At 41.2% G+C, this 14,544-nt stretch overlaps 1 protein-coding gene across 1 annotated transcript in view; it reads right to left on the bottom strand.

Annotated features, from left to right (window-relative positions):
- Window positions 1-2,483, bottom strand: part of DOCK8 (dedicator of cytokinesis 8) — a 216,545-nt gene extending 214,062 nt beyond the window's left edge. Inside the window, exon 1 of the mRNA XM_019661089.1 lies at window positions 2,337-2,483. Within this exon, the coding sequence (XP_019516634.1) occupies window positions 2,337-2,389 (53 nt within the window). The 5' untranslated portion in view covers window positions 2,390-2,483. The remainder of the gene's footprint in view (window positions 1-2,336) is intronic.
- Window positions 2,484-14,544: the final 12,061 nt, after the last annotated feature.

Here is a 14,544-nt window from a genome sequence, read left to right as displayed (position 1 = left end):
ACAATTACATCTCCAAGCTTCATTTTCCTATGAGACTTATAGGATTTTTGTGAGGATTTAATGATATAATCCATTAAGTATATAAAGTGTCTGGGACATAGTAAGTGGTCAAAAAACGGTCAATTTTAATTTTATATTAATACTAGGCATTATTAATCCACTCTTTTGAGCAATAATTTATTTCAATCTCTTTAGCATAACTCTTCCACCCCATATACAAAATGTTTCAAAAAGGAAAAAGAACCCTCCAAAAAGGAATATCTAATCTTTATTCTCTCCTGAGTGTTCAGGAACCTTTTATTTTTTATTTAACTCGAATGGGGCTCTATTTAGTCAGATGGCATCACACATTTTGTTCCACTGGGTGTGTTTGATATTCTCAGCACAGGAATAGAAGGGACATGAGGGAGGACACCCACCCCAGGGCAGCTCCAACCAGCCACTGGCATCATCATACCCAGCCCAAACTGGTCTTTGTATGCGAAGTCCTGCAACTTCAGCTTTCCTTCCTACCCTTCTTTCTTAGGATTTCAAAGAGGTGCTAATAGTGATGATGATGACAATGGTGAAACTGATAGTAATGTTGAAAAGGATAACTAACATTTATTCTGAGTCAGGCATTATAAGCACTTTGAACATATTACTTCACTTAATCTTCCCAACAGCCATAAGAGGTAGGCACTACGATTATCCTTATTAGAAATACAGAGAAACCAAAGCTGAGAGAGGTTAGAGAGGTTAAATACCAGGACCAGTGTCACACAGTCTGTAGCAGAGAGCCAATATGCAAGCAGATCTGATGGTAGCCAGGGCCTTTATTCTTAACCACCAGGCCACACCAACTCCACTGCTGCTTTCAAGACCACCTACAGGGTTACTTCAGGTCCTGCTGCTCTCCTCAGATTAACTCCATCCAGCCCACCATCTCTGTCTGTCTGAGTCACACTTACTGACCTCAGATCCACAAAGATGGAGGAGCAGCAGCTATAGCAAGTGGTACATCCATCAATAACTTCAGTTTGATCCCACAACCCTCAAACGATTGCCTATCCTGTTGTGCAACAGCCATGAAACCTAACGGAAAAAAATCCCCATAGGGAGATCTCTAATGTACCATATGCCTTTTCAACTAGTACCTTTTGGCCTCCGACATCAATATACAGTACACATTAATAATTAAACTCATTTTAAAGATGAAGAAATAGGTAAGAGAAATGGTTTGCTTGGAGCTACACAGCAGGTAGAAATAAAATCGCCTATCAAGCTCAATAGGCCCTCTGGAAGTCCTTTGCCTCCTTGTGCTAGGTTTCTAATCCCTTCTTTCAAACCTCTTCACACCCTAGCAGCACAGAAATGAACTCTTGTGAAACCAGCCTTGCATAGGCTCAGCTAAAAGTCTAACAAATCCTGGGGCAGTGAGAGCAGTAGAGTAACAAGTTGACCCTTCAGGATGAGTTTCATATTATCTTTTAACCAGACGGTCTAGATTTCTCAGGGCAAGACAAACATGTCTCCAAATACTTGTCAGCAGTTTTCAGTGAAAGAAACACTGCAGTTAAAGCACCTCCGGTGAAAACTTTGAGCAGTAAATGTGTTTACATTGAATTAGTACAATTTTGATTATGAATTAGATGGTGAGTTGGATCCGTGGTCTTAGTTCTTTACTGGAGCGCTATAAATGTAAAAATGTCAGTCACAGGCCATTCCTTCTGTTTATTTAAATGGAGAATTTTGAAAAATCACTTTTTCCACTTCATGGCTCCTTTAGACCAGGGAATAAAAATAGCCATGTCAGCAGGAGCCAAACTTTTTCTGGAAAAATAAAATGAGATGGGAAAGGACAACTGAAGTCCTGAAGCAGCTGCCTCAGAGCAAAACTCATTTCAACCACTTCTTTTTTTGCTCCTTCGCAGAGCAGCCTCCAAGTAAGGCACAATTTATAAGGAACCCCGTGGTGTGCCCAGCGCAGTTAACCGTGCGCCCATCACACTCCTGGGCCCGGCCACCTGTCAGAATACGGAGGGCGGCGCAGGTGAGGCGGGGCTGGGAAGGTGGCCCGAGTGGCTGCTCTGACAAAGAACAGTGGCAGGTAAGGACAAGCCGGATGGCTGGGATTCTTGGAGAAGGAGCTGGCTGAGCTCGGCGCGCAGGCCACTGCGCGCTCAGGTGCTCCCACCGCAGTAGCTTCGGGACCGGCGCTCCCCGCACTCAGGCGCGCCCGGCCGCGGACTCCCAGGGACTCGGCCGGCGGTAGCCCCCCTAGCGGCTCCGGCGCCCGGCTCGGCCCGCTGGGGCCGTGCGCCCGTGAGTCCACCGCACCGCGGAACGCGTTTTACCTGTTGATCTTGAGCACGAACGCGCGGCGGTCTGCGCTCGGCAGCGTGGCCATGGCGCGCCAGTGGCCGGTCGGCCTTTAGGGTCGCGGGGTGCAGGCAGCTGGGGCCCGGGGCGCCGCAGAGCCGCTGCAGCGCATGCCGAGCGAGACGCGAGCCTCATCTGTCAGTCGCGGCTGGAAACTTCCGCATTTCCACCTTCAGCGCTGAAATCACCCAAGGGGAGGGAGGCCCAGCCTCGGAGAGGCGCCTGCGAGCCCAGCCACCGGCGCCCGGCCTGGCACGCCAGGAGCGGCGGGCGAAGAGGGTGTGGACACACCGCGGGACTGCCCTCCGGATGCTGCGACCGAAGGCGCGCTCTTCCCAGGGCCCTGACCTCAGGCAGAAGGGAGCGCGGGCGGTTGACAAGACGACCACTGAGCGAGGCCGGAAACTCCATCTGCCCAAAGCTGCGAAGTTGCCAAGGCATGTGGGCAAGAGCGGGGAACCCGCGCCTTCCGCCCGCCCCCACGGAGTCGGCGAGGTCAGGAAACCAACGCCGGAGGAATTCTTTACGCTAGGCCTTATTAAGGAGTCACAAGATTAAAAACAAACAAACAACAACAAAACGAGTCAGTGGAAACTTTGGAATACAAATCAACTTTTGCAAACCAAATGCCCGTCATGGTTACTGGGGTGCCTTAAATAAGTATAATGAACCCACCCAAGGACTAAACATGATATGTTATAAAAAAAAATATTTTTTTTCACAACCTGGGAATAAATGCTTTTCTCCAGGGAAAGACTGCACCCAGCCTTCCTGTGATTCAAGAATATGCTGCAGCCCTGTTTGTTTCAGGCTGAGTCTACTAAGAAACCCACCCCCCAGCTCAAAAAAATCAGAAAGTCCCAATGCTCACTGGAGTGGAAAAGTCTGTGTTTATTTCAAGTCACTGGTTTACCCTAAGGTTTGCTATACTGGAGCACTCTAAACAATGCCCCTATTTGTCAACTTGCCCTTAAATAAAATACTAAAGCAAGATATATTTGGTTCAAAGCTGTGGTACTGTCCAGTGTGGTAGCCACTAGCCACATGTGGCTGTTGACCATTGGCAATGATGGTTAGTCTGAATTGAAATGTGCTGAATGTGTAAAATACACACCAGATTTTGAAGACAGTACAGAAAAATTAATACAAATTTTAATGTTGATTACACGGTAAATTGATACTTTGATATATTAGGCAAGTGAAATATATTATTAAAATTATTTTCACCTGTTTGTTTTTCCCTGTTTAAAACATGGCTTGCATTTAAATTTAAAATTACATATGTAGCTCACATTATATTCCCATTGGATAATGCTGGTTTCCAATTTACAGCCTAATATAATAAATGCCTGAGCGCTGAATTCAGTCTCTTCCTGATGGCCTTCTTTTCACTGCTTTTGGCCGCCTCAGTAGTTTAGTAACACTACAGAGCTGGTTAGGTAACTTTTCCTCCCAAATATCAATGCCTTTAAGCATATAAGACAAAGTTTAGGCTAACATTACATAGACTACGGAACAAGATCCAAAAAAAAGAAAGTTTTTGGAAATGTGGAGTTCCTGACTTTCAAAGTTCTCCTAAGTACAATATATTTACTCAACGAAGATTTATAAGTGTGGGGGAGGAAAATAACTTTCCTTCTCCTCTTCTAAGTTCTTCTGGCTAGACTAATAATCAAATTAATGTAAGACAAATTAACAGGAGAAAAATAACCAAATTCATTACATATGTATATATGGGGTTTCATAAGAATATGGGGCTGGAGGGACAGATTGGGCAGTTGAGGCTTATATGCCATCTTGTGCTAAGGAAAAGGGGGTTTGGAACTTCAAAGGGCAGGAAGACAATTCACATGGAACTAGAAAAGCAAATGTTTGGTAAATAAATGTTTTCTGGGCAATCTTTAACAATGGGACACAGAGGGAACTTTGATCAAAGGGTCCTTGCTAGGTTCCTCCCTGTCTGTCGCACACTGGTTCATATTAAACTATGGTTCTCTGTGGTGATACCTCCCTTCCTGAAGCAGGTTCTTCATCTAAATTCTTTCAGGCAATTGGAGGAAGATCAAGGTTTTTTCTGAGTCTTCCCTTTCTTAAAAATAACCAGCTTAAAATAATCAATATCCAAAAAGGCACATTTTGGGGTGGTAAACTCTGCTCTCCTTCATAAGCAAACAGATAGAGAGAAAATACTAAGAGAAAAATTCTGTGAGTACTTCTTCAAACTGGGGACAAATAGATGATTCACAGAAAATATTTTAAATCAGAGTCTTCAGTCCACTGTGTAGTTAAGTCAGCCTTTCAGGTGGGCTTCTCTGAGTTTTTGAATGTTTGTGATATACACTTTTTTTTTAAAAAGTTTATTGGGGAACAGGGTGTTTTTTCCAGGACCCAATAGCGCCAAGTCAAATCGTTGTTCTACAGTCTAATTGAGGGGGGGCGCAGCCCACCATCCCATGCGGGAATCCAACCGGCAACCTTGTTAAGAGCACACGCTCTAACCAACTGAACCATCCGGCTGCCCACCGGTAGCTCAGCAGCAGCTCAGCTCAAGTCGTTCTCTTTAATCTAGTTGCGGAGGGTGCAGCTCACTGGCCCATGTGGGAATCAAACTGGCAATCTTGTTGTTCAGAGCACTCACTGTAACCAACTGAATACCCAGCCGCCCTGTGATATACACTCTTAAGTACAGTGAAAATATGCTGATTTCTATACAAATAAATAAAAGGGAATGAGAGTGTCTCAAATATTCAGAATTTGAAATCAAGGAAAACTTTTCTTTTTGGTGGTCTGGAAGGAATTACAAAATCTCCTACCTTGTGTCAGCTCATGCTCCATTCTACTTAGTATTTGGTACCCAACTATGAAAGTTAGGCCAGGATTATTATCCTCCGTGCTGTCAATTCTCTGATGGTTAAAAATGACTCCACATTTCTTTAACAGCCTTTTAATGATTCAACATGACTGTGTTATCCACTAATTTAGTCAAATGTCTATTTCATTATTTTGTCTTATTTTTTAAAGATTTGTATTAAAAATATAGCTAACATACAATATTATATGAGTTTCAGGGGTACACCATAGTTATTCACCATTCATACACCTAAAGAAGTGATCACCATGATAAGTCCAGCAACCATCTGACACCATACTATGCTATCACGATATTATTGACGATATTCCCTATGCTGTATATTACATCCCCATGACTTACCAAATGCCTATTTTAAAATTGTATCTGCTCTTGGAAACATTCACAGATCACTGGCAACTTTCAAAAAGAGCTACGTGCCTTGCTTCCGCACTCTCACCACCTCTTAGTTCTCTATAGTTGGGCTTCTCTCCTCACGGCCTCTCCATGTAGAGCATGCTCTGGAAGGCTTCCTTTTTTCCACACCTTACAGCCTTTCTTGGCCTGCCTCTGCCTCTGCATCTTTGTGTAATTCAATTTTGTTTTTCGCCTTCATAAAATACCTCCCTTGACACCTATGTCAGATGTTATATTATCAAATATCCCAAATTTTTCTCTAGCTTTCCCCACATCTTCTTCTTCTTACCTCCTCAGAAAGCCAACGTCTTTGTTTACATTACTTCTTACCCATTTTATTTAACAAGCAAGTCAATAACGCTTACCTTATGGCAGGGCCTGTTCCAAGCTTTTTACAAATATTAATTAGTTAATAACAACCATTAGGTAATAACATTATCCCCACTTTGCAACTGAGAAAACTGAGGCTAAGAGAGGTTAAATGACTTGTCCAAGATCATAAATTAGTAAAGGATGAAGTCATTTCCAATCCTGATGTTTTGCCTGTCTCCCAGGCATTTCCACTCAAATATCTTCAAACGCCGCAAATATAAAACTACCCCTCCATACTCACCCATTTCTGTTGGAGACACTATTTCCTTGTTTGCCTGGTTTAAAACTCTGCAGTCATCTAGTGGGGGAAAAGCAGGAAATCTCAGTTCTTGCTTCAACTTTTCACTACTGTGTGATCCTGAGCGAGTCACACCCTGTTTGGATCCCAGCGTCCTTGGTCTTAGAGTGACAGCATCCACTCACCTCTCTGAACTTTATGAATGTGTCAGCTCTAACTTCATTTTCTTTACCCTGCAGATCTAATCATCTGCCAAGGCCTGTCATTTATTCTTCACAAACATCACACCTTTATAAATATCACTGTTGTCATTGCTTCCATTCTGGCCTAGCCCTTACAAATTAATATCTGGATAACAGAAATAAGTTTTAAAATGGCCTCCTTGCCTGTAGCTGCTCCTTATTCCAATAGAATCTGACTCTATCACTATATTAATTTTACTAAAATGTGTTTTATCATGTTGTTTTCCCTGCTTAATTAACTTTGGTGGCTTCCCATAGGCTCTATGACTAAGCGTAGGCTGGCTTACAGTGGCTTCTCTACTTCATGTAACTAACTCTACCCCTTTCCTCTCCACTGAAGTAGGGAAGATCTCCAACTTGCCCCTAGAGAAGGCAGTGTTTTTCTCTGCCCGGGGCCTCCTCTGCTATGTCATTCTTTCTGCCATCCTCACCTGACAGACAGCCTTCAAAGTTTGAGTCAAGTTGTTGAGTCTAACCTCTACCTGAAAGAGTATCTCTTTCAGTCAGGCAACACCCTTTAATTAGTTAAAGAGTGTAGGTGGTCACCAAGAAACACAGTCTAGCGGAATGCAAGGCCCATAGGACTTACAAAGTGTGACCATTTGCATACCTCCTGACTTTTATGCCCCTAACCATTCAAGATGTCCAGCAGATTTTGTTCAAATGTCACCTTCCATGACCATCAAGTTAACATTTTAATGCCTCCTTCTCTAGTCCAGACACTTCCTAACTCTTTTTTCAACTTCGTTTTTCTCCAAAGCAATGATCACTGTTTGACATACGAGTACTATACATTTTATTTATTTGTGTATTTATTATCTCTCATGCTTCTAAAATATAAGTTCTGTGCAAGGATTTTTGTTTTATTCACTGCTCTATCACTATTGCCTCAAAAAATGCCCATCACATAGTAAGTGTTCAATAAGTACTTGTGGAATAAATGAACTGATAATTAATTGATCCAGTGTTGAACACAGAGCAGCACTCACTATAAAGTGAACTTGAATGAGAATGGTCAAGTTTCATGTGTCTTTCAAAAGGAAGTAAGAATCTATTTTATGCTCTTGAGTATTTCAGTTGTGCTGTTCTACGAATATCTTCCAGCTTTGTTTTGCATTTATCTCTTGAGCTGAGAAATGAAATGAGTGCTAGCAAATAGATATCTTAATTGTTGTCTTTTAACAGATTCAGAAAGTTTTGTGTGCTGGTATTTAAAGCCAGCCATAGCTCATACATTAGAATTTGGAGTTCCCAATTTTCTCCACTTCATTCCTCATATTGTTATAAGAAATCTGTAAATATGAAAAGAATAAAGATTAAGAAACTTTCTCGGGCCGGCCGAGTGGCGCGTTGGTTAGGAGTTGGCTTGGGATGCCAGCTCTGAGCAGCAGGGCCCCAGCTTGGATCCCACATGAGGGCCAGTGACACTGCGCCCTCCACAGCTAAGATGGTGAACAACAGCTCTACCCGGAGCTGGGCTGCCGTGAGTCACCAGCAACGGCATAGGCTGCAGTGGGGCTGGCCAGCAGCTGGTGTCAGCTTGGTGTGCTTCCGTGAGCCTCTGTGAGTGGCTGTCCAATGGCCGGCGACCGATCTGCCTCAGCCGGGAAGAATGCAATGATAATACCAACATGGGCCAGTGAAGCGACGTCCTCCACAACTAGACTGAAGAACAAAAGGACAGAAAGTTGTCTGTTCCCCTCCCCCAATTCCCCAATAAAATCTTTAAAAAAGAAATTTTCTCTTAAAATTATCATGGTTTTATATATATATATATTTTTTTTTTTATATGTATACTTTAAATGTATCAGTATTTTAAATTTAGGACTTAGACCATATTCTAATGTGCAATATTATTTCATATTCAATAGGAATATTCATAACATAGCATTTTATAATTAGAAGGACCTTGGATTAATTCATGAATAGATGAATGAATTCTCTCATTATCACTTATGTGTCTTCTATTCATTCCTTAAATATTTACCAAGTGGATACCATATGTCAGGCTTCCATACTAAATGATAACAGTGGCAAACAATTAACAATGCTTGTTTCCTAACATAATATTGTATATCAAGAGTAATTGAAATATAAACTTTTAAAAATAAAGAAAAAACAATAAACAATACTTGTTCCCTAACTTCCCAGAACTCATGGTTTAGGAATGGGGCACACATTACAAGGGAAAGAAGGGACTCAGGTTCCACGTGGCCATCCAAGAATATTTTGCCTCTCAAACGTCTGTGAGAGTGAGGAAGCAGAGAGAGGAAATGATTTATTCTTGCGGAGAGGGCGTTGGCAGAGAGAATGACGCTGAGGAAGAATGACTTTACTAATGCAGTGACAATGGGAACTGGGTCTTAAACGACAAGTAAGCATTTGTCAGGCAGAGACGAGTATGTTTAGGATGTCCCAGGCAGAAGGAGCCTATATGCAAAGTAAGGGAGCCAGGAGACACCACTGACTATCCCAGGAATTAAAAAGTGTGATGGGAGCTCAGGGGCATAGAGTAAAATGGCAAGAAGTGAAGCTTTGAAGGTGGGCAGGGTCTGACTGAGTGTGAGGGTCCTGTCAAGGAACTCGGACTTTATCCTACAGGCTACGAAAACCACCAAATGGTGATTGGTGCTTCTGTCTCTAGGTTATTGTCTCCTGTGCTCTACCTCTTGCCACCTGGCAGTCCACGATAAGGACTGTCCAGCAGAGTACGGGCACAGGGTGGAAAGGATCATGCCTCCTACCTCTGGCACTGCCATCCTGATCTTCCTCAACCTGAGCCCACACACCGGACACTAATGAAGAAATAAATAGCTCTTTACAAGAGGATTTAGGCAATTTTCCCAAAGTCAAATGGCATAGAGGGAGGGAGGATTTATGGAGAGAGTCAAGTGCTGGTCCTCTGGTCTGGTTACTTCTGCCTGCCCTCGTTGGAGTGCCCCACGTGGTCATTCCCTCGTTCCTGACTCCCAGCTCTCTCTCTCTTTGACTTCCCTCAGGCCTCTCTGTTTATCCACTTCCCCATCTTTCTTCTGCCTAAAGAAAGAATCAGTTCCCCAAGCCTTGGTTTGTTCCTATGTCTGGGCCATTTCCCAGGCATCTGCTAAATGTTGTACTTTCTCCTCGCCCTAGTTTATGCTGTCCCTGAAGAGGGAAAAGTCAGGCTCTGATCCATGCTTGGGGAGATTCCGTGGTCGGCGTCTATTCCGGGCTGTGGCTGACATTCTTCACATATAAAATATGGTTAAGAGTGGTCCTCTTTCCAGGATTGTTATAAAGATTAACTAATGTAAAACTCTTACAGTAAGTGACATGTAATTATTCCTATTATTATTATTATCTAAAATACCTATCACAGCAAGGTACTAAAAGTCCAAATAAAAGTGGCTTGGTCTTGGGGTGACCAGTTAGCTTGGTTGGTTAGAGCGTGGTGCTGATAACACCAAGGTTGCTGGTTCGATCCCTGCATGGGCCACTGTGAGCTGCCCCCTCCCTAAAAGAGTCAACTGTGCCATTGTAGCATGCAAGCAATGTGTAACCAATGACCATGGCTGTTCCCCAATAAAATTAAAAATAAAAAAAAGGCTTGGTCTCTAAGTTTAGTACCCAAGTAAAGCAGAGGAAGGCCGTCTAGGACTATGTCAGCAACTCAACAATGCCATCAAGCATCCAGGTTCCTTCAGTCCCTCCACTCTACCATCCTTAGCATGTAGGCCTTTGGTTGTCACTCTTATGATCTCATGGCTACAAGGTGGCTCCCATGACTCTGAGCAGCCAGAAGGAGGCCAAGGCTTTCTCCACACGAGGCTCTGCCTTTCCCAGCAGCCCTCCAGGAAACCTGTCTTTAGAACTTACTGGCCAGAAATGGGTCTGATGCTTCTCCTCAGCTGCACAGAAGACTGGGAAAGATTATCTGGAGACAGGAGTGAGTAATCATGGTTGGCTTAGGATTACTGATTCATTCTCTTGAGCTGCCAAAATAGAAGAGGACAAATGGGAGACTAGTTGTTGGGTAAGCAGTGAACAGAGGCTGCTATACCCATTTTATTGAGAACATTGAGTAAGATAATACACATAAAGGACAGAACATATTACCGGATATTAGGTATGCTGTCAGAACATGTGGGCTGTGATTTTATTATTATTCAACATTGTGTTGCTTTAAAGCCATATAAACTGTTTGTTTGTTTGTTTTAGCTGAGCCATCCTGCCACCTGTTGTCAGCTCAGCGGGCAGCTTAGCTCGGGCTGGGCATCGAACCACTGTTGCTCAGAGCTCAAATTCTTGGGCGAGCTCTTAACCAACTAAGCCACTCGGCCAGCCCTCATATAAACTGTTTTTAACATGTTTATTATTTCCTCATAATGGATTCCCAGAAGTGTCATTTATTAGGTCAAAAGTTATAAACTCCTGCCCCCCAAAATGCTTTTCTTAATCATGAGGAAATAGTAGACACATTCAAATTGAGGGATATTCTACTAACCAAATGCCATTTTTAAAAAAAATATCAATGTCATGAAAGACAAAGAAAGGCTGAAAAACAGGTACAGATTTAAAGAGATTAAAGAGACAGAGCAAGTAAAGGCAATGAGGGATGCTGACGTTGATCCTGGATCAGGAAAAAAATGTTACAAAGAATATTGCTGAGGCAATTGGCAAAAATCTGCATCTTGACTGTGTATTTGATAAGAGTATTGTATTAAAGTTACACTTTTTAATTTGATACTTACACTGTTGTTACATAAGAGAATATCATTTTTAGAAAGCACACCCTGAACTATTTAGGTAAAAAGATAGAATGGTATAATGTCTGCAACTTACTCTCAGGTGCTCATCAATGGAGATGATAATAATGGTAATATTAATAACATTAAAATAAGATTGTCAATGACAATCTGTAAAATAAGATTGTAAAATAAGATAATAATAAATTAGTGAAACGATTGGTCAACCTATTAGATGAAGAGTATGCAGAAGTTCCTGCTCTGTAAATTTGAAAATTTTTCAAAATAAAAAGTTAAATATAAAAAAATAGAAATTACAAACATAATTTTGACTTTTGTTAGTTCATGCCAATTTATAAACAATGTAGAAGAGACGCTTTATTGCATCTTCGTTAACCTGAGTGTTTTTTTCTTTTTTACAAGTTTACTAGGCTAAAAATAAGTTAAATTTTTAAGTTAGATGAATTGAATGTTTTGCCATGGTATTTCACTTCCTTTCATGTCGATTTGTATCCTGTTCCACTTGTCTATTAAAGCCTTAAAGTTTTTCTTATTGATTTGTATTCATCCTTTAAGTAATTTGTTACCGGTGTGGGGTATCTCTCTTTAAATAACTAATCTCCCTAAATACCTTGAGCCATTTGGAGAAGGACCGAAAACAAACAGGTTTATAGAACTTTTAGAAATTTTGTGGGCATTCAGTGGGGTTAATCCTTGCCAATCCCATATGGAAACGTGGGCACATACCATAAGTTTTCTTTTAGGTAAAAGTCTTTAGTTACAAACATAGTTAGTTTCCAATCCGAGACCGGAATGTCTAGCCCAAGATATTAATCAAAACTCCACCTTAACTTTAATTGCAAATCTTCCCCCAGCTGGGGTGTGCTTCAGGCTGGCAGCACACAGAAGCAAAGAAGGGGAAGGAGGCATGGTTGCTTTTCCTCTCTGCTTTGTGCCACTTCTCTTTTCTTCTCCCACCCCAGCTTGCTAGCCAGTTTCTGACCTCTTTGGAGTTGGAGGATTAGAAAGGTATAAGGAAGCTCTCATAGAACTGATACCGTTGTAAGCTGGCTTCCTGCTTCCTGTGCCTGGCAAATAATCAAAGCTAACTCTTTTCTTGGGTCCTTTGGAAGATTATTTTCTTGGAGACTTCTTTCCTATAGGTCATTTCATTGGGTTCATACATCATTATTCCTGTTGCTCACTTGTGACTCATTGGCAACCCCCCTCCACTCTCTAGGTGATCCTGCTGGACAGGACTCCAAATGACACTTGGCTGGATCTCTCCCATGTGGCCCACATCTGATCCACTGAAAATGCTCAGAAATTCCTTGGCCTGACAATTCTGGGCATCCCAACACAACATCTATCCTGGTACCTCAGGCTGCTTTAGCATCCTTGGTCAGGAGTCAGGCAGCATCCTTGCATCTCCCACTTGCAGGAAAATTGTCATTTCAAACCCTCTGAAAGGTGTCTTAGAAGCCTGTCTTAAAAGCCTTCCTCATTTACCCTCTTCCCCGCAATCAGAGGCAGAAATGGGAAATCTCCTTGGCAAAATCCTGTCCAAGAAAATCTCTTCAAAAATTCTGTGGGATCCAAGAATTATGGAAGTGGTTCTCAGGATTTCTTTGGCAGATTCTGCATATGGTGATCTGGTTTTGGAATATCATATTTGTTGTATTTGGCTATCCCAGGGAAACTTACATTTCAACATACTTACTCTACTCTTAGATATCCTGTCATTTAGCCACATTTACAGAGGCCACAGTTCAGGGCATCCTCTTCCCTAGATTAGAAGGTCATGGAGACAGGAGTAGATTATTGGAAAATGGTACAGTTGATGCTTTATTTTATTAGTAAATTTACTTCACTGTATAATATACATAGAGATGAGTATGCAATGATAAATACATAGCTTGATGACCTTTACAAAGTAAACACACCCATGTACAAACACCCAAATCAAGAAATAGAACACTACCAGCTTCCGGAAGCCCCTATCATATTCTTTTTTAATTGAGTTCTTTCCAAGGTAACAAATATCCTGACTATTCACAACACAGGTCAGTTTTATTTACTTTTCAAGTAAATAAAGACTTTTTAAGACTTTTCAAATCTGTATAAGTGGAATGTTTTCTGTCTAGTCAACATTACATTTGTGAGGTTCATTCATTCTGTTGCCCTAAGTTGGAGACCATTTGTTCTCATTACTGTGAGGCATGGTATGAATATACCTGGACAGTTAATATTTGATGAATGAACCTCTTCCCTTAAGGGTAGTTCAAAGGTTGACTGTAGCCTCACCAGACCTTTTCTGATTCCAGCCTGAATCCACAGGAGGATTCTTAAGTCACTCTAATGACTTGCACTGGGTGTCAGGACAAAGTAGTTGAATTCTTCGTCATTTAAAAGAAAACTATGTACAAGGTTAGGCTCTTTCAGGGAAAGTTTGTTATTCTCCCCCATTCTTTATATTCTATTCCATCAATCTGCTCTTTTACTTTGGCTGACTTAAAACTGCAAATGGAAAAGAAAATCTGCATCATCTAAGAAACATTTTGCATAAATTCTGATAACAGTTATATGAGTTTCTATTTCCTCAGGAATTGTGATAAGAAGTTGTAGCACATAGGCCCCAAGGAAAATTGCAACATATCCACTCACAGTAACAACTGGAGATCAAAAATACTTTTCTGAATATATATTGTGTTTACTTTATAATTATTTAATGGAATTATTTCAATTAAAATGAAAGGCTTCAAAGAATGATAGATTTTTATCTGAGACTTAGATGACCTTTTAACTTATATTTAAATAAAAATTCATATTTAAAAATTCTACATTGAATTCAATAAGTATTTTGAAAACTTGTCAGAGTTTACTTCATGGATTGATATTCACACTGCAGTGTAAAATGTTGGAGTTACAGTATTATCTATGCTCTGAATAATAAATGAAAAGCACTAAAGACTTGTGTTCTATGAAGTCCATCTTGACAAACATTAAAATATCATTAGAGCATTATTTTAAATAAGAAAATATTTTCATTCAGACAGAGGTATATGTATAACTTCATTCATTTATTCATTCATTCAACAAAATATTTTTTGAGCACCTGCTATGTACCAGGCATTGCACTAAGCTATAGACATGTCACGTGAATAAGGCAAATATTGCCACTGTCCTCAGGGGCCTATAGTTTAGTGTAGTTGAGAGATAATTTCTAAACAGGCTAATCACTGCTTCCGCATGTGCTATAGGATTCTGTGTGTGCTATAGAAGCACATAAAAGGCTCCAAATCAATCTTTGGAAGGTCGTGGAATCTTTCCCCCAAGGCAATG

The sequence above is a fragment of the Hipposideros armiger genome, unplaced genomic scaffold, assembly GCF_001890085.2.
Source record: "Hipposideros armiger isolate ML-2016 unplaced genomic scaffold, ASM189008v1 scaffold_335, whole genome shotgun sequence".
In the NCBI taxonomy this organism is placed as follows: Eukaryota; Metazoa; Chordata; class Mammalia; order Chiroptera; family Hipposideridae; genus Hipposideros; species Hipposideros armiger.
Note: the sequence above shows the minus strand (reverse complement) of the source record. Positions and strands in the feature narration are given on the sequence as shown.